The following is a 21,899-nucleotide window of genomic DNA, read 5'->3' as shown; positions in this document are numbered from 1 at the left end:
CCCCCCCAAAAATATGATTGTTATTAAATAAAGGGTCCCTCCTGGTGAGGGACTGTTTTTTGTTACAAAACGTGTTTGGGGATACGATGTAAACCCTCAACTACTGTTGGGGTTGTGTTCTTGCTTAGGGAGTGGGGCAGTTCTCTCAGAAAATAGTTTTTTTGGTCGCTATTATGTATGAAGCTTAGCAAGGCCTGTAGCTAGCACTTGGTCGAGGACTTATGTCTTCTCTCGTCATAAAAGACGGCGTTCTTGCAGTAGTAAGAGTGAATTTTTGCATTTTTTATTGTATGAAGGGGGTTGTGTGTGTTCATGTTCTACGTTTGCGTAAACGTGGCATTGAGTCCACAGCTGGGTTGAGTGTTAGCCTGCAGAAGTGGCTACATATATAGCTATTGTACCAAGGTCCTTTGGACCCTCTCTTTAAGTCTGTTGATTTTTCTTTACTTTAGGGTAAAGGTATAAAAATGCAGGTGGCAAGTTTTCGCACATGAGCCTAAGCCTTGTATAAAACCCGTTTTTTACACAAACGAGTTTATCGTCTGTGGCTGGCGTGCAGAATGTAAAGCTATTACCCTAACAGGTATATGCGCTTTCATGTAGCATGCTAACAACTGGTGTCATGGCGCTGCTTTGTTGTTGCATCGTATCAGGGGTGAGGGGTCATATGGGGTGAACTGATAAACCCCTCCCCCCTTTACTGATTGGCCAGGGGGTTGGGCCTCCTGTCCCTCAGTCTCCCTGTCGGGCTGTGGGGTAGTGGTCTGCAAGGGCCTTAAAATAAAGCCAGAGCCCTGCCCGAGCCCGTGAACTTCAGGCCCTGCCCGAAAATAAGCCTGACTGTAAATAATATTTTAAGCCCTAGCCCGCGTGAAAACCCGAAAAAAATTATTATTATTAAAATATAATTTTTTTTTGTATTTGTTTTAAATATTCTAAACACTTTATATATTAACTTAATAAATAAACAAAAACGAAAATGTCCAATAGGTCTGCCTAAATAACGCATATCACGCTGAAAACTAAGAAGCATTTACATAGCCTGTTTCGCTCTTATTAGAATGCCGTCTCTCCCAGTGCTCGCTTATAGACTGACTCACACATCAGCCTCGTAAAACGTATTGAAGGCTATAGAATCTTCTTTGACACACACACACGACACACAATAGCCTACTCAGTCACTATACAAACGCACAACAAAACAGATAGCGACCCAGCAAATAATAAACATCACTCACCACGACGTCAGCAACGCGGACATACATCCCAAGAACAAATTAAAACGTTCGCCAACTGGCTATATTCCAACACAACCAATCGAGTTGAACTTGTCCCCTGAGTTCTCCCTGCGCGCTGCGGTAATTACATCCAAATGTTTCTCTGGCGCAAAAGAGAAAACGAATCTTAAGGAAAATGAAGGTTATCCTATAACCCTAGTTATATATAAAAAAAGAAAACGCAAAAAAAAAAAAAAAAAAACGGCGGTGCCCGGGCCCGGCCGAGCCTGAATTATTTATTAAAAAAAAAGCCCTACCCAGCCCGAACCCGCTGGGCCGGGCCCCGTCGGGCCTGGGCAAGGTTGCAGTGCACTACTGTGCGGTCAGCGCGTCACAGGGAGGGGAAAGGGGGGGGTTCCCTGGTCCCACTCCATATTAGGATGGGTGGGTCACAGGATTTCCCCGGCCATGGAATACGTCACTAGGCGCGTTTTCTATTGGCCATGAGACATCCGTGAGTTTTTCAGGTTCTGTGCTACGGACCGCCGTCATTGTCAAAGTTGGATGATGCGTTGCATGTGAAAACTGTTTGTTTTCTGCTCTGCTCTCTATTAAAGTGTGTATTGGGCCTTTGGTCACTTGGCCCAATTGTTACATATATCTTTTTCAATTGTTACTCACGTAGAGGTCTCTCTGGGGGATTTTCTGTCTTCCCCTCTTGTGTAAAGAGCAGAATTGACAGGGTTTCCTGCTGCTCGTCCCAGACAGCATGGAGGGAACGTTGTCTGGTGTTTCTTATTAGAATTCACCATTGATGTGTTTTCGGGTTCTCGACGTGCATATAGCGCTGGCCCTGGGTGCTTTCAATGTGGAACCACGTTATGGGCTGGCGCGGCTTGGTTGCCCAATTCATAGAAACTGTTTTTTATGCGGGCGGCTGGGAAGGAGATTTTATCTCTACCGAGCGCCAGTGCACTAGGTTAGACTCGACGGCTCACGTACATCTCCGGGGGGAGATGACTGAGTAGATCAATACATTGGCGGAGGGGTCTCACGCCCATGAGGTGGGCCACCAGGAGCAGTGCATTCGCGTACTGACCGTCTTGGTGGCGCCCTCTGTGATGTTTTGGATCGACACGCGTACCTACCCCACTCTTAGGACTGGGGATGGCGCCGTGACTAGGACACGGGACTGGTTGCGCCGGACCAGGTCAGTTAACCCGTTGTCCGCCGGGGCGCACTTTTACGGGGAGAAAATGCCGGGTCGGCCCGGGCGTCACGGGGATTGATGTCGTGGATGTGTGTGTCATGTGTATGCCACTACGAGTTTCCCTTAACAGTGACGTGCTTGGTCCATACGTACCTTGCGCTGTGTTAGGGGGCCTGGTCCTTCTCCATTTGTTTCACCCCTCCCTCCCCCTGCTGGGCGAGGGATGGGAGGGGGCTGTCGAGGAGGTTGCTGTCAACCCCTCTAGGCATCCCTGTGTAGGTCCCGGTCCGCCAGGCCCAGGTCCGTACTCGTTCTCGTTGACCTGTTGGCCTGTGTTAATCCTTTGAAAACTGAAACACTTGTACTGCTTGTATAGCCTGTGTATACGCACAGTTATGTTTTCTTGGTGGGTTAAGGGAACAACCGCCTCCTGTTAAACTAAACATAGGGGGGTGGTTGGTTCTCCGGTGTGTTGGTAGCAGAGTCGACTCTCGGGTTGAGGCCGGGCTTGACCCCGTCTGCCCGAGAGTATGCCCCCGCATCTTTCTTTTTTTTTATCCACTTTTTCTCCCATTTTCTATATTTTCTCCCATCCCAATTTCGTATCATCCAATTCAACCCTCCCCTGTCACGAACGCTGTTTCTTGCCTCCCACAAGCCGGCTGCAATGTGGACTAAGTCATACATAGCACAAGTCCCCTCCGGTACTTGAGGTAACAGTAGTCGCATCTTTTCACCTGCGCAGCTCGATCTCTCAGTGGCGAGGAGTAACGCGTGGGAGGCTCACGCTGCCCCTGACACTTCCTGATTCTACTGCGCAGGCGCACCAACCGACCTGTAGGAGTCGCTGTCCACAACGCCCGATCCCCACCCATCAGTTCCCCACCCCCTAATACGGCCAATGTGTATTAGTACGGACGACCAGCTAAACTGAAAGCAAATGTGGAGCGCTGGGCTGCCCCCGCATCTTTCATGACGTCTGCCAATTGTGTCAGCCTCTTCTTTGAACCTCGACCCCGCTGGATTGGGGGGTCGGGTTTGTGGAGGTTATGACATGGTGCACAGTATACCGAACGCCCCTTCCGCCGGGATACTGTTCTCGCAGTAGACCCTTTAGGCGCCTGTCTAGTCCGCAGTGCTCCAGGCACAGGTCGAGTTCTGCTCTTGGGGCCTGTCGCCTGGATTGAGGGATCAACCTCCTTGGGGGTTGTCTCCCCGGCACGCCGGCTGGCCCTGCAGTGTTGTGGGGGGATAGCCTCTTGAAGAGTGCTTCAGAGCGGCATGCCAAGGGGGAAGGGCCTGCTCTTGATTTGGGCCTTGTCCGATACGCTGGCGATGTGGGGGGTGATGTCACCAGTGACCGTCTGGTGGGTTCCCGATGTTGCGGCCTCATTGGCCTCACCAGGCCCTTTTTTTCAGGGGGTCCTAGCTCTCAGGTTGTCCTAGGGCTGGGACCTCCTCCACGCTCCGCTGCTGCAGCCTTGCCACAGGGTTGGGTTCTTGACCTTCACCCTGTGATGTTGGGGGCTGTGACGGGGGTGTTTTGCTTCCCGTCCGTTCCCTGGTGGCGTGTGGGATGCACGCCCGAGTGGTCGGGGGTCCTTCTGAACGAAGGCAAGTCCCACGGTCTGCTCACCCTGTGCGTTTGAGGTACTAAACCCGGATCCGATTCCCTCCCATCCTCCTCTAGGGAGGACCGGGGGGCTCGGGTCCTCCCCGGTTCTGATGGTTGTAGGGGGCCTCAGCGGGTACATCTGTCGAGCTTTTCGCTCTGCTCAGCTCCTGTGTTCCAAATAGAGCAGAACGTAAAGCTATACGATCTATAACATAAGGTTATCCTATAACCCTAGTTATATGAGTATAGCGAGCGCTCTGCTCTGACTCACTGAGGACCCCATGGTCTTTGCCTTCGGTGGTGAAAGACTTGGGAAGGAGCTGATTGTGTGGCCACGACCCTGCTTATGTAGGAGCGGATGTGGGTGTGGCCAGGCGGAGGTAAATAGGTGTGTGCATGTGGAGAAAGTTTATTCATTATTAGAGTGGATAAAGGGATAGTTCCAAATAGAGCAGAGCGCTCGCTATACTCATATAACTAGGGTTATAGGATAACCTTACGTTATAGGTAACTATACATTTACAAATTAGTATTACATTTCATGTCAAACTAGCAAGATATTATCCTTCTCATCCATATACTTCTTCAAAGAAGAAATAATTTAGCACAAACTTGTTCTATCATGAGCTACTTTCTTTTACATATAACTTTCCTGATATAGTAAAAACATTGTAAGAATATACATTATATATCTAATATTGTATATCTAATTATACTGTATGCATTTTGTTACAGCCCAAATCTGACAGTCTTTTAATCTCTTGTCATGCCCACAGGAGTGCAGCATGACTGATGAGTTCTACCTGCTGGGGGTGCTCTGTGGGATGGCACTCTATAACCGATGCCTACTCAACCTCCTCTTCCCTATCGGGCTTTTCAAGAAACTCCTGGGTTTGAGGCCAGGACTGGACGACCTGAAGGACATGTCACCAACAGAAGCAGAGTAATTATATTCTACTAGCTAAATCATCATGTCATTGTAGTATATTTCAATGAGGTTTCCTAATAACACCTATTTTCCATAATCAGGGGTTTACAACAGCTGTTGAGATATGAAGAGGAGGTTGTAGAAGAAATGGAGTTGGATTTCGGTTGGGTAAGAGTTGATGCTCAGAAGTAACAGAGTAATTCTAGTTTTCAGTACTTAGATCCAATGGATGTGTAGTGGCCGCTTGTCACTCCCCAAATGTATTGACAAGTGTCACGATGCACCCACTTAGATAATTTCTTACTCCGTTAACAAAGTTGTGGATGGTTGATAAAGTGGAATGTCCAGGCTGCTTCTGATGTAATTTGCAGGGTTTATTGTCCACGGGAAAGATGATGATGGTTAACGGAACAGTTGTCAGTTGTTTGTTAGGTAAGAAATTCCAACAATGAAAACAGGTTTGAAAGCGTGAATCCTCCGCAGGTGCATAAATCGCACTGATTAGCAAGATCTCTTATAATAGAGGTGGTGTGCCCCCTAGTGTTCAAACATAAATACAACACCATAATAATACAACGTCTAATATGTCGGTTTTGGCTTCTACAGGATGTGTATTATAATACTGTAATAATAATTCCAATGGATACAATTATTCAAATTGATCTCTTCCATTTTTTTTTAGTCTCGAGGTCAAGAACTGCTACCAGATGGAGTGAATATCCCAGTAACAAAGGTCAATAGGTATGTCTAACAATACAATTTGTTTATGATTGTGATGTCAGTTGCAGAATATCATGGAAATGCTGATGATAAAGCATGGGTCTTCTGTGTCACACACAGGCAGACATATGTTGACCTTTATGTTGATATGGTGTTCAACAAGTCAGTGCAACATCAGTTTGAGGAGTTTGAGAGAGGCTTTTTGGACGGCTGTCCCTCACAAGCATGGAGAATGTTCCACCCTGATGAACTAATGACACTTCTCCATGGCGATGGACACTTTGAGTGGAAGGAGCTGAGAGAGGTGAAGTTCATACGCTGAAATCAGCTACAGATGTTTTATTTTTTAGATACCCAGATTCTCTGCAATGTCATAACAGAGGTGTGTGAGAAACCAGGGGCAGAAAGCACTGTCATTCATACTTAAATTACATTTTCATCTTTCTTTTTCTGACAGAATGCCAAATATCAAGGCTACACGTCCACAGATGAGGTCGTCCAGAACTTCTGGGTCGTCTTCACAGAGTTCTCTGAGGAGCAAAAGAAGAGTTTCCTCAGTAAGCGCAAAACAATGCAATATGCAGGGTCTTCTTTTGTCACGTTGTGTAATTGACCTATCTCAAGCAAACTTTGTTTGTCTGGAGGGAAGCAACAGTTGTGATTGGAGGATCAAGAAAATAGGGTGGGCTTGAGAAGATAGGTCTAAGATAGGTAAAAGGAAAATATTTCTTGTCCATCTTTAATTCTTGTATTATTCATATAGTTATATTCTAAATAGTGCTGTCAGGCGATTACATTTTTGTAATCTAATTAATTACAGGATTTGTAATTAATTAATCTAATTAATCGCATTTTAATCGCATAACCATTTTAGGCCTGATATTCTATATTCTATAATCATATTTCAAATTGCATGTGTCCGGATGGCAGAATTCAGTACTGTATCTACAAAACCTTCTGTTTAATCATCTTTCATTTATTCATTTGCTTAGATTTTTCAGGTCTGGTCAATTTTAGCATGGTGTTATTCAGTCAAAGATAAAAAAAAAATTTAATTGAATTGATATTCTCATTTGGTTCATTACAATTTACTCAAGCCTAGTAACATACACATTATTTCTGACACATGGGAATACATTCCCTGAGATCCATAGATGTCCCTAGAATCAGATAACAAGAACATGCAAATGGACCATTTAAAAATAAAAAAAGTCTGTAAATGTATATTCTACGTTCTTATGGAATGAATGAGATATATATATATATTGTTTTTTTGAGTTAATTTTCATAACGCGATAATTTGCTGTGTAATTAATTAATCTAATTAACGCGATAGCCCTAATTTTAAACTCATGGCTTAGAGATCACGACAGCCATAGAAAATAGTAAATTCTTCCAATGACAGGGAATGCCATCCATTCTAAGAATTCACATACCCTACCCATGCCCCCCAGAACCACTCAGTCCGTTTTTGTGAACATGCACAATTTCTGATGTCACCTGGATGTATAATTCAGGGTTGCTCCATAGACAATAACTTCGGGGGCCCATGAAATGTTTATGTGAGCTATAACACGCAAATAAGATTTTATTTTATTTTAAATAAACCTCATTTAAGTGTGAGAACTAACAAAATCAGTGGCCCGTTCATTGTCTATGGAGCAGCCTTGGATTCATAAGTACATCCAGGTGACACAATTTGATTGATCACACAATTTGAGGTTTCTCTCTTTTATTTCCAGGTTTAGAAGAGAATGGCCACAGATATTGACTGAACTGTTCTTGGGCACAGGAATAACACAAGTAAATTCTCACAAGCGAATATTTTTATATTGTGCTGTCAGAACAGTCCTAAATTTGTAGCTCAATTATTTAATGAGACATTTAACGTCCATTTCGCCAATGTCATCTGCTTTCAACCAGGAAATTTGAACATGAAATGCATATTATAAGCTGATAAATCTAATGATCTATGCACAAAACTGATTTCTTTCTAGCAAATCTCTTAGTTACAACAAGATTGTATGAACTAAGCCGGTTTGTAGCTCAAGCGTTTAAAGATCACTATTGCCTATTACTAGGCATCTGGATTCGTTGCCAGTGCATTAAGTGGTCTGTTGCACATTCCTGTTCAATGCAAGGATCAATATAAGGCAAAAGAGTATGCCGGGAACACTGTTCTGTTCATTTAGCGGTGATCATGAAGATCTGATCAGAGAAAATTGTCCTTTCCTGTTATTTTTTTTCTTTATTGATCTTTTTCCCCCTCCATTTTCCTCCGATTTTCTCCCATCCCAATGTTAGTCGTATGCCAATTCCCAATCCCCTTCCTGGTCGCTGCGCACTTACCCCCCACAGTCAGATCATCTGGGAGAGTGGAGGCTATCACATGCTTCCTCCGACACACGTCCAGCCAATCAACCGCTTCTTTTCACCTGGCAGCGCGGATCCTCCCTGAGAGGGCGTAGCGTGTGGAAGGATCACACTATCCCACTCAGGTCCTATCCGCGCTTAGCAGGCCCCGACCGAACTGTAGGAGTCGCTGTTTACAACGACCCGGACCCACCCCGCCAGCTTCTCCCACCCTCTAATACAGCCAATTGTATTAGTGTGAGCGGCCAGCCAAGCTGGTGACAACCCCGGGGTTGGTGACGAACGCAATCTCCGCTACGCCACCTAACCGCCCCTGTCCTTTCCTGTTCTAGTGAGACACTGAAATGCCTAGAGACCTTTTTCACACATCAGGGGACTAATTTGCTTAATCTTTGTGGATCTTTATATTGCAGTGGAAACGCAGACAACAATGGGCTGAAGGAAAGAAAAGTACCGTAAAATGTAATTTCTGGGACTAAAGGTTCAGGCAAATGTTGGTCAAAATGTGGCTTTTGTGTTCTTCTTCCAGCCTTTCTGACTGGAACGGAGAGGCTGCCGAGAGGGCGCCTGTCCAGACTGCGAGTGACGATCAAGGTCCTTCCCAAGCTTGATCCAGATGAACACTACCCAGAGGCAGAGACCTGCTTCAATGTCCTGCAGCTCCCCATATACAGCAGTGTCCACGTGCTTCGGGAGAGACTTGTTCACGCCATCACCTATTGTGATGTGATTGGGAAAACCTGAAGGTTCACCTCATTATCGTCACCATACCTGAAAAGGGTAATCTGAGGATGTTAGGAGGTATGGGAAGGGTTACTTATTTCCCATATTCTGAGTAAGCCACTGACATTTTTTAATTTTTTATTACAGACTTGCTTTTTGTTCATTTTTAATGGCTCAGGTCACTTGCTTGGTCACTGTTTTTTGTTCCATTGTGTGAATAACTCAATGGTATGGTCAGTTTTAATGGAGTTGTTCTTTTGACTTTTTTGTTATATTGTGTAAATGTCTTCAAAGTGAGAGAGCGAGTAGCTGTATTGTTCTTCTAGAAGCCCAAGCAAGGCTGCTAACACAAAGCATATAGCAGCTATACAACAGGTGTAGAGTGTCTAGTATGGGATATATATTGGTATTGTGTAGGCTACTCATTATGTAGGAGCCATTATGATGGTGGGATATTATTTATTATTTGTAATATTATTATTGGACACCTGGTGGCGGCCTTTAGATTAGACAGCACTGGTAATGTATTTAAATTTTAGCGGGTCACAGGTGCAGTAATTAGTCAGGACACAGGTAGTGAGGAGCACACCGTTCTTACCAGCAGCTCAGGAGACTAATTACAGACTAAATACAGAATAACAGATAATCCCTACAGAACCCACACTGGCATTAATGGAATGTACAACTGAAACTTCAAGCAATAAATACACCTAAACCTGGAATCACGACTGGACATCCATCTGTGTGTGTTGCTGTGTCTACTGCGTAGGATCACTCCCATACCCTATACCTGTGAAGTAACGTGCAAGGTAAAACAGGACATTGGAACATTAAAATTTGCCGTTACACATTTATCATTATTATTACAGTATGTTGTTTGTGTGTATTTCTCAATGTTTTTGTACATTATAATGCCTATTTTGGATTAGAATGCCTTTTATTTTTGTTTAGTCGTTTACATTTTTGTCTTTTAACTGTGATGAATTATACCATTGTGTGTGAAATCTGTGGCTGCCTATTACTTGAAGGTGATGTCTAATACAAATCAAACCGATACTGGAGGACAAAAGCCATCCTTTACAATCAGCGGTTCTCAACAGGGGTGCCGCGGCACCCGCAGAGAGCTGCCAGGGGTGCCTTGAGATTAAATTTATTTATATATATATATTTTTTTACTTCTTTTTGGATTACAGAAAATTATCACTAAAGTGCTATCTGTTGCAGCTGCACTGTTTTCCATGAAAATACCATATTTGGATAAGTTTGACCATTTCTCAAAATCTGAAAATCATTATTTAATAAAACACAGAAAAGGATCACCAAGTTACTCTGGATAAAAAAAAACTTTACAGACAACATTGAGACAAAGTTTCCTGACACATCTCCATCCAAACTCTTGGACGAACTCATTGAAATCTCATCTGATACCACCTGGAGAGCTAGCCACTTTCGTGACTGCGGTTTGCAAGCCTGGGGCTTTTGTGACCGCAGTCACTTGTTTATGTGACGCCACCACTTTAGAAAATACCAACCAAGCGTGATCGGGGGGCTCGGGTGTGTCAAAAATATATCAGATATGAATTTCAAAGATACCCAGCGTACAATATGGGTTTAACACAGCTTTACGGTGGGGTCTGGAAGCTCGGAGTTGCTAATGAACAGTTTAAAACATTGTTAGGAAAAAAAGTGGTACTCACAACGAACTCTGGCAAGATGGCGTCTTCTTCTTCTGCAACTTTTTTGGGGATAGGGAGCGCAGTGATTGCTGGACGCACCAGGCATGCAACAAAAAAAGTTGCAGAAGAAGAAGACGCCATCTTGCCAGAGTTCGTTGTGAGTAGGGCTGCAACTAATGACTAATTTGGTAGTCGACTAATCTGCCGATTATTTTTTCGATTAGTCGACTAATCGAAAACCAATGTAAACAACAACAAAAAAAAAGGATTTTTTTTTTTTTTTTTTTAATTACCTATCTTTGTGAAAGTGGCTTCTCAGCTCTGGTCCAGCTGAAGACAGAGCAGAGGAACAGATTGGACATTGAGCATGACCTCAGAGTTGCTCGTCTACCATCACCCCAGACTTTGAGACTCTTGTCAGGACCAAACAACAACATCATAACATGATGATCCCATAGCAAATTAAAATAATGACTCATGAAACATTTGAATTTGGATCTTTAAGCCCCTTTAAATGAAAATGTATTTGAAGAACAATACAGCAATCACTCATAACAAGATAAATAAATTAAATAATACAAATTAAAGTGGAAGTGTACTTTAAATAACTTTTGTTTGCTGTGTGTGAGAGGAGTCCGTGTGTGTATGTGTGTGTGTCTTACTCTGATCGCTGTGTGAGTGAGAGGAGTGTGTGTACTGTGTAATGTGTGTGTGTCTTACTCTGATCGCTGTGTGAGTGAGAGGTGTGTACTGTGTAATTTGTGTATGTGTGTGTGTCTTACTCTGATCGCTGTGTGTGAGTGAGAGGAGTGTGAATGTGTGTGTGTCTTACTCTGATCGCTGTGTGAGTGAGAGGAGTGTGTGTACTGTGTAATTTGTGTGTGTCTTACTCTGATCGCTGTGTGAGTGAGAGGTGTGTACTGTGTAATTTGTGTATGTGTGTGTGTCTTACTCTGATCGCTGTGTGTGAGTGAGAGGAGTGTGAATGTGTGTGTGCCTTACTCTGATCGCTGTGTGAGAGAGAGAGGAGTGTGTATGTGTGTGTGTCTTACTCTGATCGCTGTGTGTGAGTGAGAGGAGTGTGTATGTGTGTGTCTTACTCTGATCGCTGTGTGAGTGAGAGGAGTGCGTGTGTAATGTATTGTGTGTTTAGTCTGATCATCATCTCCTGCAGGGGAACAATGTTTTCAATGTCCAAAATTTGCTATGGGATCATCATGTTATGATGTTGTCTGGAACCCTGAGAAGCCACTCTCACAAAGATAGGTAGTGCACAAAAAAAAAAAAAAATGACTAATCGACGCAACAATTTCTCGTCTACGATTTTTTATAATCGACGTCGTCGATTATGTCGACTAATCGTTGCAGCCCTAGTTGTGAGTACCACCTTTTTTTCCTAACAATGTTTTAAACTGTTTATTAGCAACTCCGAGCTTCCAGACCCCACCGTAAAGCTGTGTTAAACCCATATTGTACGCTGGGTATCTTTGAAATTCATATCTGATATATTTTTTACACACCCCGAGCCCCCCGATCACGCTTGGTTGGTATTTTCTAAAGTGGTGGCATCACATAAACAAGTGACTGCGGTCACAAAAGCCCCAGGCTTGCAAACCGCAGTCACGAAAGGGGCTACTGGAGAGCTAGTTTCAGAGTGTGGTGCTGAGTACCAAGTATCTCATGATGCAGCAGTTAAGGTGTTGATACCATTCAATACCATTCAGCACCACATATCTGTGTGAAGCTGGCTTTTCCAAGTTGAGCCTTGAGCCGCGTGTTGCCTTGTCAAAGATCTCCCCGCGTATTGACCGTATTATTAGCCAGAAGCAGCAGACCTCGCATTGAGCTAGAAATGTCCACTGAGTGAACGAGTGCTTATTTTCTGTATTTATTTATATTTTTTGAGAAATGGTAACTTGGTGATCCTTTTCTGTATTTAAAAAAAATACATGATTTTCTGTTTTTGAGAAATGGTCACACTTATCCAAATATGCTATTTTTATAGAAAAGTGTGCAGCTGCAACAGATGGCACTTTAGTGATACTTTTCTGTAATTTTATTTAAAGAAATATGCTATTTGATTTACTACTACAAGCAGTGTAATGTCAACAGTACTAAGCCATTTAGACCTGAAACACCTGTTAATAATGCATTATATAGGCATATACACACAAATGTGTTTCCCGGTTTCTTAAATAAACATTATTTTGAAAGCAAGCACTTTTGTCATCATTGTAGCAAAAAAGACAGGACCGGAAAAGTCTTTATCGTATGTAGGGGTGCCCTGGAATATTTTATTGAACACAGGGGTGCCTTGGCAGCAGAAAGGTTGAGAACCCCTGCTCTACATGGATACCTGTGTTGGTAGACCTACAGCAGGAGAGGTAGTGGATGCCTACTTCGCCTATGGAATTAGAAGAATGCACTCAGAGTGCAGACCTCCACCAAGGCATAACAATCTCCCCACTTTGCTGTTACTTTCACATGCAACATTTTAGTGAGTAGATGACAGAAAGAAAAGTTTTGATATTGCCAGTCTCAACAGACCCAGGCTATACATAACATCCATAATGGTGGTGTTAGAAGAAAAGTCACAAAGTCACAAAATTCAACAAGTTTCTCCCTCGAGGGGTCATGAATATTCACAGAAGATGTGTGACTGTATGACTAACAGGTCAGGGCTCACTTGAAAATCCTGGGGTCATGAATGTGCACAGCAAATTATATGATATTCCGGCCATTACTTTTCGAGATATCTTGTTCTCAATTTGGCCTGATGGTGGCACTACAGGAAAGGCCATGGGGTCACTGATGTCCCAGTCTGCAACCACTCCCCTGGCGCTAGGCCATTGCCCTCAATGAGAACAAATTGGTTGCATCAGAGCACACAATTCAATTAAAACCATTAAGAACCACATCAAAATCACCACAACGGCAACAAGTGCAGGGCAGTCAAAAATAGCCCTAATACAGGACCCTTTGGGAATCTGTATTAATCTATACCGGTAGAAGATAATATCTATTTGTCAAAAGCGCAGTTATCCAAAAGCAAATCCAAAGTTGACGCTGACTAGATAGCTCATGCTCGATAGATAGATATAGAGATATAGATAGATAGATAGATAGATAGATAGATAGATAGATAGATAGATAGATAGATAGATAGATAGATAGATGGATGACTACATTTCTATAGTACTTTTCAATTTCTAATGTTACCACCACTCAAGTGCTGGAATGACTGCATACATTTCCAGCCAGGGGGGCAATCAAACCCCTAACCCTGGATAGATAGATATAGATTCTTTATTGATCCCCAAGGGTAAAATAGGTTGTCACACAACAGCCAATACACACAGTATAGTCTTACTCTTAACATAACAATGAGACAGATAAAAGTCAAGCAAGCCATAAAAAATGCACCTAATATATATATGGACTAGGACCCATAATACAGTTTGTAGTGTTTCACAAACTCTAAGACCAATACAGAAAGATATGGCACGATACATACTTTACAAACAGCCTATAATATATTAAGAAAACACATGTGAGTAAAGATAGATCTAGTAAGGGCCGTGTGCTTAGGCTTCACAGTACCATAATGGTTACCAGCTTTCCCAATACATTCTCTGATTGAAAACTTTATTAACAGATTGCAGAATGGGTACAGTACAGTACAGCTCAATACATACAATTGTTAAGGGGATGCAGAACAGAGAAAGACTTTCGTCTGGTTTACATCAGGGTCCCCCATTTTCAATTCATCATATATATATGACATACACGACATACAGATAGACCGTACTGCTACATCTATACATTTATGACATACCAGATTTGCAAATACAGTACTGTTTGTGATACAAAAAGAGTCCATAAAAGAGAGTATATACATTTGATGTAGAAACTGTACATTGGAGGAGGTTGGGTAGGTGGGGTGGGGTTGAGTGGGTGGGGGACTGTACATTGGAGGTGGTTGGGTGGGGGACACTGTACAACTGTACAAGCAAAACTGTACATTGGAATATTGACAAAACCATACTTGGTCATTTACTGCAGAGGTTCTCAACCTTTCTGCTGCCAAGGCACCCCTGTGTTCAATAAAATATTCCAGGGCACCCCTACATACGATAAAGACTTTTCCGGTCCTGTCTTTTTTGCTACAATGATGACAAAAGTGCTTGCTTTCAAAATAATATTTATTTAAGAAACCGGGAAACACATTTGTGTGTGAATGAATGAATGAAAACTTTATTTAACAGATTGCAGAATGGGTACAATACAGTACGGCTCAATACACACAATTGTTAAGGGGATGCAGACCAGAGAAAGACGTTTGTCTTGTTTACATCAGGGTCCCCCATTTTCAATTCATATCGACATTTATGACATACACAACATACATGACATTTATGGCATAGGGACATACAGGTATTTAGTACTGATACATTTGTGACATAAACGGTATTCAAATATACAGTACTGTTACCCATAGATCCTGACAGAGTATATACATATGATGGGGAGGGGACTGTACATTAGGAAGGGGTGGGTGGGTGGGAGAGAAATATACATACAGTGGGGTGGAGACTGTACATTTGGAGGGGGTGGGTGGGTGGGAGAGAAATATACATACGGCAGGGAGAGAATATACATGCGGTGTATACAGGCTATATAATGCATTATTAACAGGTGTTTCAGGTCTAAATGGCTTAGTACTGTTGACATTACACTGCTTGTAGTAGTAAATCAAATAGCATATTTCTTTAAATAAAATTACAGAAAATGATCACTAAAGTGCTATCTCGAAAGTCATGGAGAAAATAGTCTACGAACCGGTCGAAAAGTACCTGGCGGAAAATAATCTAATCTACGAATTCCAATCTGGCTTCAGAACGTCCCACTCCACTGACACATGCCTCCTCTATTTGAACGACCACATCAAACAAGAGGTGGACGCGGGCAAATACTGCGGCATGGTCATGCTGGACCTACAAAAGGCCTTCGACACTGTCAATCACTCCATTCTGATTGACAAGCTAAAAGCAATTGGTTTTGATAGTTTATCAGTGAGCTGGATGCAATCCTACCTGGAGGGGAGAGAACAGATGGTAGAGGTAAACGGTACTCTATCCCCCCCCCCTCACAGTGAGCTGTGGTGTTCCACAAGGAAGCATACTAGGACCGCTACTCTTCCTAATTTATGCAAATGACATGTCGTCAGCCTGTGACTGCAACTTGTTCCTGTTTGCGGACGACTCAGCCCTGCTGGTCTCTGACAAGAACAAGTTGCAGGTTGAAAAAACCCTCAGCTCGGAACTAGGCAAAATCTGCATATGGCTCGCTGATAACAAACTATCATTACACATGGGCAAAACAGAGTCCATTCTCTTCGGTTCAAATAACAAACTCAGCAAGACCGACGGCTTCTCAGTTGCAGTGGGTGACAATATTGTCACAAGGAAAGACGAAATTACCTACCTGGGTTCCATCCTAGAGGCAAATCTTTCCTGTGACAAAATGGCATCCAATGTAATAAAAAAAGTCAACCAACGAACTAGATTCTTGTACCGGATCTCCTCTCTGGTAAACAAGAATACCCTGAAGACTCTGGCAGGAGCACTCATTCAAGGGTACTACGACTATGCGTGCACCTCATGGTACCAAAGCACCTCAAAGGCGCTTAAAACAAAATTACAAACATCACAAAACAAACTGGTCAGACTACTACTTGACCTTACCCACAGAACCCACCTCACCCCTGCCCACTTTGACAACCTAGGATGGCTTAGAGTAGACGACAGAGTACAGCAACTTGCAATGGGCCTGGTCTACAAGATACACTATACGACTAAGGTACCCATGTACATGTCAAAATACTTCCCAAAGGTCAGTGAATACCACAACCACTACACCAGAGGAAGCTCAACAAATCATGTTAAACCGAGATTCGGCTCAAACAAGGGACTAAACACGTTTAGCAATTATGCCACATCAATGTGGAACGCCCTACCCAAAGCTGTAAAGGAATGTGAATCCGTATACCCACATTCAAAACCGCTCTTAAAGAGCACCTACGGGAGGCTGCAATTCGAAACTGGCCACCGTAAATGCCCAAAACCCCCACCACCTCCTAATAGACAGTCTCCTCCCCACCGCATGTATATATTCCCTCCCCGCCGTATGTATATTTCTCTCCCACCCACCCACCCCCTCCTAATGTACAGTCCCCTCCCCATCATACTCTGTCAGGATCTAGGGGTAACAGTACTGTATATTTGAATACCGTTCATGTCACAAATGTATCAGTACTAAATATACCTATATGTCCCTATGCCATAAATGTCATGTATGTTGTGTATGTCATAAATGTCTATATGAATTGAAAATGGGGGACCCTGATGGAAACAAGACAAACGTCTTTCTCAGGTCTGCATCCCCTTAACAATTGTGTGTATTGAGCCGTACTGTATTGTACCCATTCTGCAATCTGTTAAATAAAGTTTTCATTCATTCATCTGTTGCAGCTGCACACTTTTCCATAAAAATTGCATATTTGGATAAGTGTGACCATTTCTCAAAAACTGAAAATCATGTTTTTTTTTTAATACATAAAAGGATCACCAAGTTACCATTTCTCAAAAAATATAAATAAATACAGAAAATAAGCACTCGCTTTGTCAAGAGCAAATTATGTCCCAAGGATGAGGAATAATTTACGTCACGAATCACGATAGCACTAACCTCAAACCAGAGCAAGAAACCTACCGCAGTCGCGCACGTAGTTTCGTTTTCGTTTCTGGCTCTGTTTTGGGGAGAATGCTATTGCTATCATGACTTCGTTGACTTGAATGCATGTATCCTCATCCTTGGGGCATACTTTGCTCGTCGTGACAAAGCAAGACAGTTATGTTTTCATGGGGAGAGAACACGCGTTATGGCTTTGGTTTGGTAAAGAAAAGTAAAGTAAAAAGTACAGAACCCGGAGTCGATTTTACACCAGTCAGTCTAGCGCACGTGTCCGCCGGTAACAATGCGATCGCGTTTGTCAGGGACGATGGGAAAGTATCACTTGTTCGGATGCAAGCTCAAGACGGAAAAAAAATAACTGGTAAACCAGACAATTCCTACCTCTAATGGGTTAATTCAATTATTTGTATCATCTGGGTTGACTTTGTTGTGATGTGCCCGTTTTAGAGAGAATTGAGTGCAAGAACATTCAGGCTGTGTGCTGTGGAGATGCCAGTCTCTTGTTGCTGTCCACTGACGGCGACGTTTTCTCGGTCAACCTCAACGAATCCAGCCGCGTGCCAAAGTAAGACTGTTATTGTTCATTCTAACTGAATTACCTAACTTTATTATTCCAACCGATTTATTCAATGTAATTTTTGCACATTTTCATGCAGATTGCTGGATAATCTGCCCAACAGACGAGTAACTCAGGTTGTATGTGGAGACCAACATTCCATTGCTTTGACCCAAGGTAATAACTAAGTATGCATAATCTGCAAATATCAAGTGTTTAAGTGACAGTTCACCCAAAATAAACATATCCCCCCCCTTACCCGGAGTGCTATATGTCTAGTATCTACCCATCCAGATAGCTTTGGTTTGATTGGCAGAGTTTTGTAGATATCTGCCGTTGTTTCGCAGAGATTTGTACTAGTAGATAATATCTACCATAGAGATGTCCGCCGTTACTCCAATGCAATAAATAGATGAATGACACTCAGCAAAGTGCCAAAAATATATTTGAAAACCTCAACAGCAATGCATCTTTCCAGAAATCATGACAGGGTTAGACTACTCAAGATAATCTACATGAATGAATGAATGAATGAATGAAAACTTTATTTAACAGATTGCAGAATGGGTACAATACAGTACGGCTCAATACATACAATTGTTAAGGGGATGCAGACCTGAGAAAGACGTTTGTCTTGTTTCCATCAGGGTCCCCCATTTTCAATTCATATAGACATATATGACATACATGACATACAGATAGTCAGTACTGCTACATCTATACATTTATGACATACCAGATTTGCAAATACAGTACTGTTTGTGATACAGAAGGAGTCAAGAAAAGGGAGTATATACATTTGACGTAGAAACTGTACATTGGAGGAGGTTGGGTGGGGGGGGGTTGGGTACATTGGGATATTGACAACCATACTGGGTAATTTACATTGGAGGTGGTTGGGGGGGGGGGGGGGGGGGGGGGGGCCGGGGGGCACACTGTATAAACAAGTAACACTGTACATTGAGGGGGGGGGGGAGACACTGTACAAACAAACACAATTGTACATTGGACTATTGACAAAACCATACTAGGTAAATGACTGTACATTGGAGGGGGTTGTGTTAGGATATTTACAGGGGCCAGTGTTGAATTGCAGTCTCCCGTAGGTGTCCCTTGAGAGAGGTTTTGAAAGTGGGTAGTGATTCACATTCCTTTACAGCTTTAGGTAGGGCGTTCCACATTGATGTGGCATAATTGCTAAACGTGTTTAGTCCCTTATTTGAGCCGAATCTGGGTTTAACATGATTTGTGGAGCTCCCTCTGGTGTTGTGATCGTGGTATTCACTGACCTTTGGGAAGTATTTTGACATGTACATGGGTACCTTGGTCGTGTAGTGTATCTTGTTGTGAACAGTTTTCATTCAGGAATTATTTTCAACTGATGTGTACACCCAGACCTGGTTGTGAACAGTTTAATTTAGGAACTATTTTCAACCGAAGTACACCGGCTGTATCATTGTACATATTAATACTGCAACTCTGTACATACATCTGATTAGCACTTAGCCCCAATACGTGACTGCGATCTGCAAGCCAGGGGCTTTTGGTATCCGCAGTCACTCTCAGCTATGTAGCTACCAGGCTAGTTTGGACCACCAAGCGCTGCTTCTGAGCTGGGGTTGGGTCAAAAATATATCAGATATGAATTTCAAAGGTACCCAGCGTACAATTAGCGTTTCACACAGCGAGGCGCTGGGGTCTGAACTCTGAAAGCTCGGAGTTGCTAATAAACAGTTTAAATCATTGTTACAAAATGAGTGGTACTCAGGCTACGTTTAGACCAAAGCACCTCAAAGGCGCTAAAAACAAAATTACAAACATCTCAAAACAAACTGGTCAGACTACTGCTTGACCTTACTCCTAGAACCCACCTCACCCCTGCCCACTTTGACAACCTAGGATGGCTTAGAGTAGACGACAGAGTACAGCAACTTGCAATGGGCCTGGTCTACAAGATACACTACACGACCAAGGTACCCATGTACATGTCAAAATACTTCCCAAAGGTCAGTGAATACCACGATCACAACACCAGAGGGAGCTCCACAAATCATGTTAAACCCAGATTCGGCTCAAATAAGGGACTAAACACGTTTCGCAATTATGCCACATCAATGTGGAACGCCCTACCCAAAGCTGTAAAGGAATGTGGATCACTACCCACTTTCAAAACCACTCTCAAGGGACACCTACGGGAGACTGCAATTCAAAACTGGCCCCTGTAAATGTCCTAACCCAACCCCCTCCAATGTACAGTCATTTACCTAGTATGGTTTTGTCAATAGTCCAATGTACAATTTTGCTTGTTTGTACAGTGTCTCCCCCCCCCCTCAATGTACAGTGTTACTTGTTTGTACAGTGTGCCCCCCGCCCCCCCCCCCCCCCCCCCCAACCACCTCCAATGTAAATTACCCAGTATGTTTGTCAATATCCCAATGTACCCAACCCCCCCCACCCAACCTCCTCCAATGTACAGTTTCTACGTCAAATGTATATACTCCCTTTTCTTGACTCCTTCTGTATCACAAACAGTACTGTATTTGCAAATCTGGTATGTCATAAATGTATAGATGTAGCAGTACTGACTATCTGTATGTCATGTATGTCATATGTGTCCTGATGAATTGAAAATGGGGGACCCTGATGTAAACAAGACGAAAGTCTTTCTCTGGTCTGCATCCCCTTAACAATTGTGTGTATTGAGCTGTACTGTATTGTACCCATTCTGCAATCTGTTAATAAAGTTTTCAATCAATCAAAGACGGAGAGAGTCTGAACAGAAACCGCAAAAGTCGTCTTGCGGTCTCACTTTTAATTTTGCGTTTAGACTAGCGTTTTGGGATGGAATTCTGCGTGCATACGAGGCTGTAACGACTCGAGACGACGGAGCCCCGCTGTCACACGATTGGCGCATATGTCACATGACGTGCTGTGAAGACCCGCCCTACTCTGCCTCTGATTCGCAGACTGTGGGTGGTGGAATGTGATTGGACCAAAGCAGAGTCACTCACAGGCAGTGGGTCCAGTCACTAATAGTTGTGATAGCCGCGGGACCGATTCTTGTGTATTTAAAAGTACTGCCAATGTAGCCTTCAGGTGATCGCCATGGATAGAATCAGACATGCTTTGTTTACGCTACTGGCGCATGCCTGTGATGTAAGCAGTACGCGCGACGAGAGCCTTGACAACCCTTTCGTCATCGTTTTATGCGGTTTGACAGTTTAGATGAGAGCGCGAAGGTTTATCGTTTCTAGGAATTCCACCCTGGAAGGTGGTCTCACTTTTTTGCGGTTTCACCCCGTAAAAACGCCATTGCCGTATAAACAAAAGGCACATCCGAAAAAATATTTTTGCGGATTCACCTGCTAGCGTTTCCGTCTAAACAGGGCCTCAGAGAGCGAGCCGTGTATTTCCGCCGTTGGTGTCACAGCGCATGCGCACCAGGCTATTTGGCTGCCTGGTTCGCATGCGCTGTGACACCAACGGCGGAAATACATGGCTCGCTCTGTAAGTACCACTCGTTTTGTAACAATGATTTAAAATGTTTATTAGCAACTCCGAGCTTTCAGACCCCAGCGCCTCGCTGTGTGAAACCCTAATTGTACGCTGGGTACCTTTGAAATTCATATCTGATATATTTTTGACCCACCCCCAGCTCAGAAGCAGCGCTTGGTGGTCCAAACTAGCCTGGTAGCTACATAGCTGAGAGTGACTGCGGATACCAAAAGCCCCTGGCTTGCAGATCGCTGTCACGTAAGGGGCTAATTAGCACTATACTCAGTAGTACTCATTTATATATTTTATACCCCAGTTTAATCACCTGTACGTTGTATATTATTACTATTGCACTTTACTGTTACATTTGCACTCTGGTTGAATGCCAAACCTATTTTCGTTGTACCAAACCTGTGCTGAATATAATAGACTGCATTTATATAACGCTTTACAATTTATGCCTCACATTCACTGATTCACTCACACATTGACCCATTCACTAACAGATTCACTGAATTCTTACATTTTAGGCATAGATCATTGTGTGGATAGAGTCACACACATGGCCAGGAGTGATAGCAATACCCCCTCGTCAGCGTTTGGCACATGGGTGTAATGAATGATGGATGAATG

The 21,899-nt window shown here is 43.2% G+C and overlaps 2 protein-coding genes across 2 annotated transcripts in view; both read left to right on the top strand.

Annotated features, from left to right (window-relative positions):
* LOC311233256 (putative E3 ubiquitin-protein ligase HERC3) overlaps positions 1 to 9,491 on the top strand; it is a 55,330-nt gene extending 45,839 nt beyond the window's left edge. The window contains exons 19-24 of the mRNA XM_084320193.1: positions 4,819 to 4,985; positions 5,072 to 5,138; positions 5,653 to 5,711; positions 5,811 to 5,994; positions 6,148 to 6,247; positions 8,593 to 9,491. Of these exons, the coding sequence (XP_084176319.1) occupies positions 4,819 to 4,985; positions 5,072 to 5,138; positions 5,653 to 5,711; positions 5,811 to 5,994; positions 6,148 to 6,247; positions 8,593 to 8,807 (792 nt within the window). The 3' untranslated portion in view covers positions 8,808 to 9,491. The remainder of the gene's footprint in view (positions 1 to 4,818; positions 4,986 to 5,071; positions 5,139 to 5,652; positions 5,712 to 5,810; positions 5,995 to 6,147; positions 6,248 to 8,592) is intronic.
* Positions 8,855 to 21,899, top strand: part of LOC311233556 (putative E3 ubiquitin-protein ligase HERC3) — a gene marked incomplete at both ends in the record, with an annotated part of 55,108 nt that continues 42,063 nt past the window's right edge. Inside the window, 3 exons of the mRNA XM_084320524.1 lie at positions 8,855 to 8,864; positions 17,663 to 17,780; positions 17,872 to 17,948. Of these exons, the coding sequence (XP_084176650.1) occupies positions 8,855 to 8,864; positions 17,663 to 17,780; positions 17,872 to 17,948 (205 nt within the window). The remainder of the gene's footprint in view (positions 8,865 to 17,662; positions 17,781 to 17,871; positions 17,949 to 21,899) is intronic.

Source organism: Notolepis coatsorum, assembly GCF_963971535.1.
Source record: "Notolepis coatsorum genome assembly, chromosome: 8".
Lineage (NCBI taxonomy): Eukaryota > Metazoa > Chordata > Actinopteri > Aulopiformes > Paralepididae > Notolepis > Notolepis coatsorum.
The sequence above is the reverse complement of the archived record's forward strand: the minus strand, read 5'-3'. Positions and strand labels throughout refer to the sequence as shown.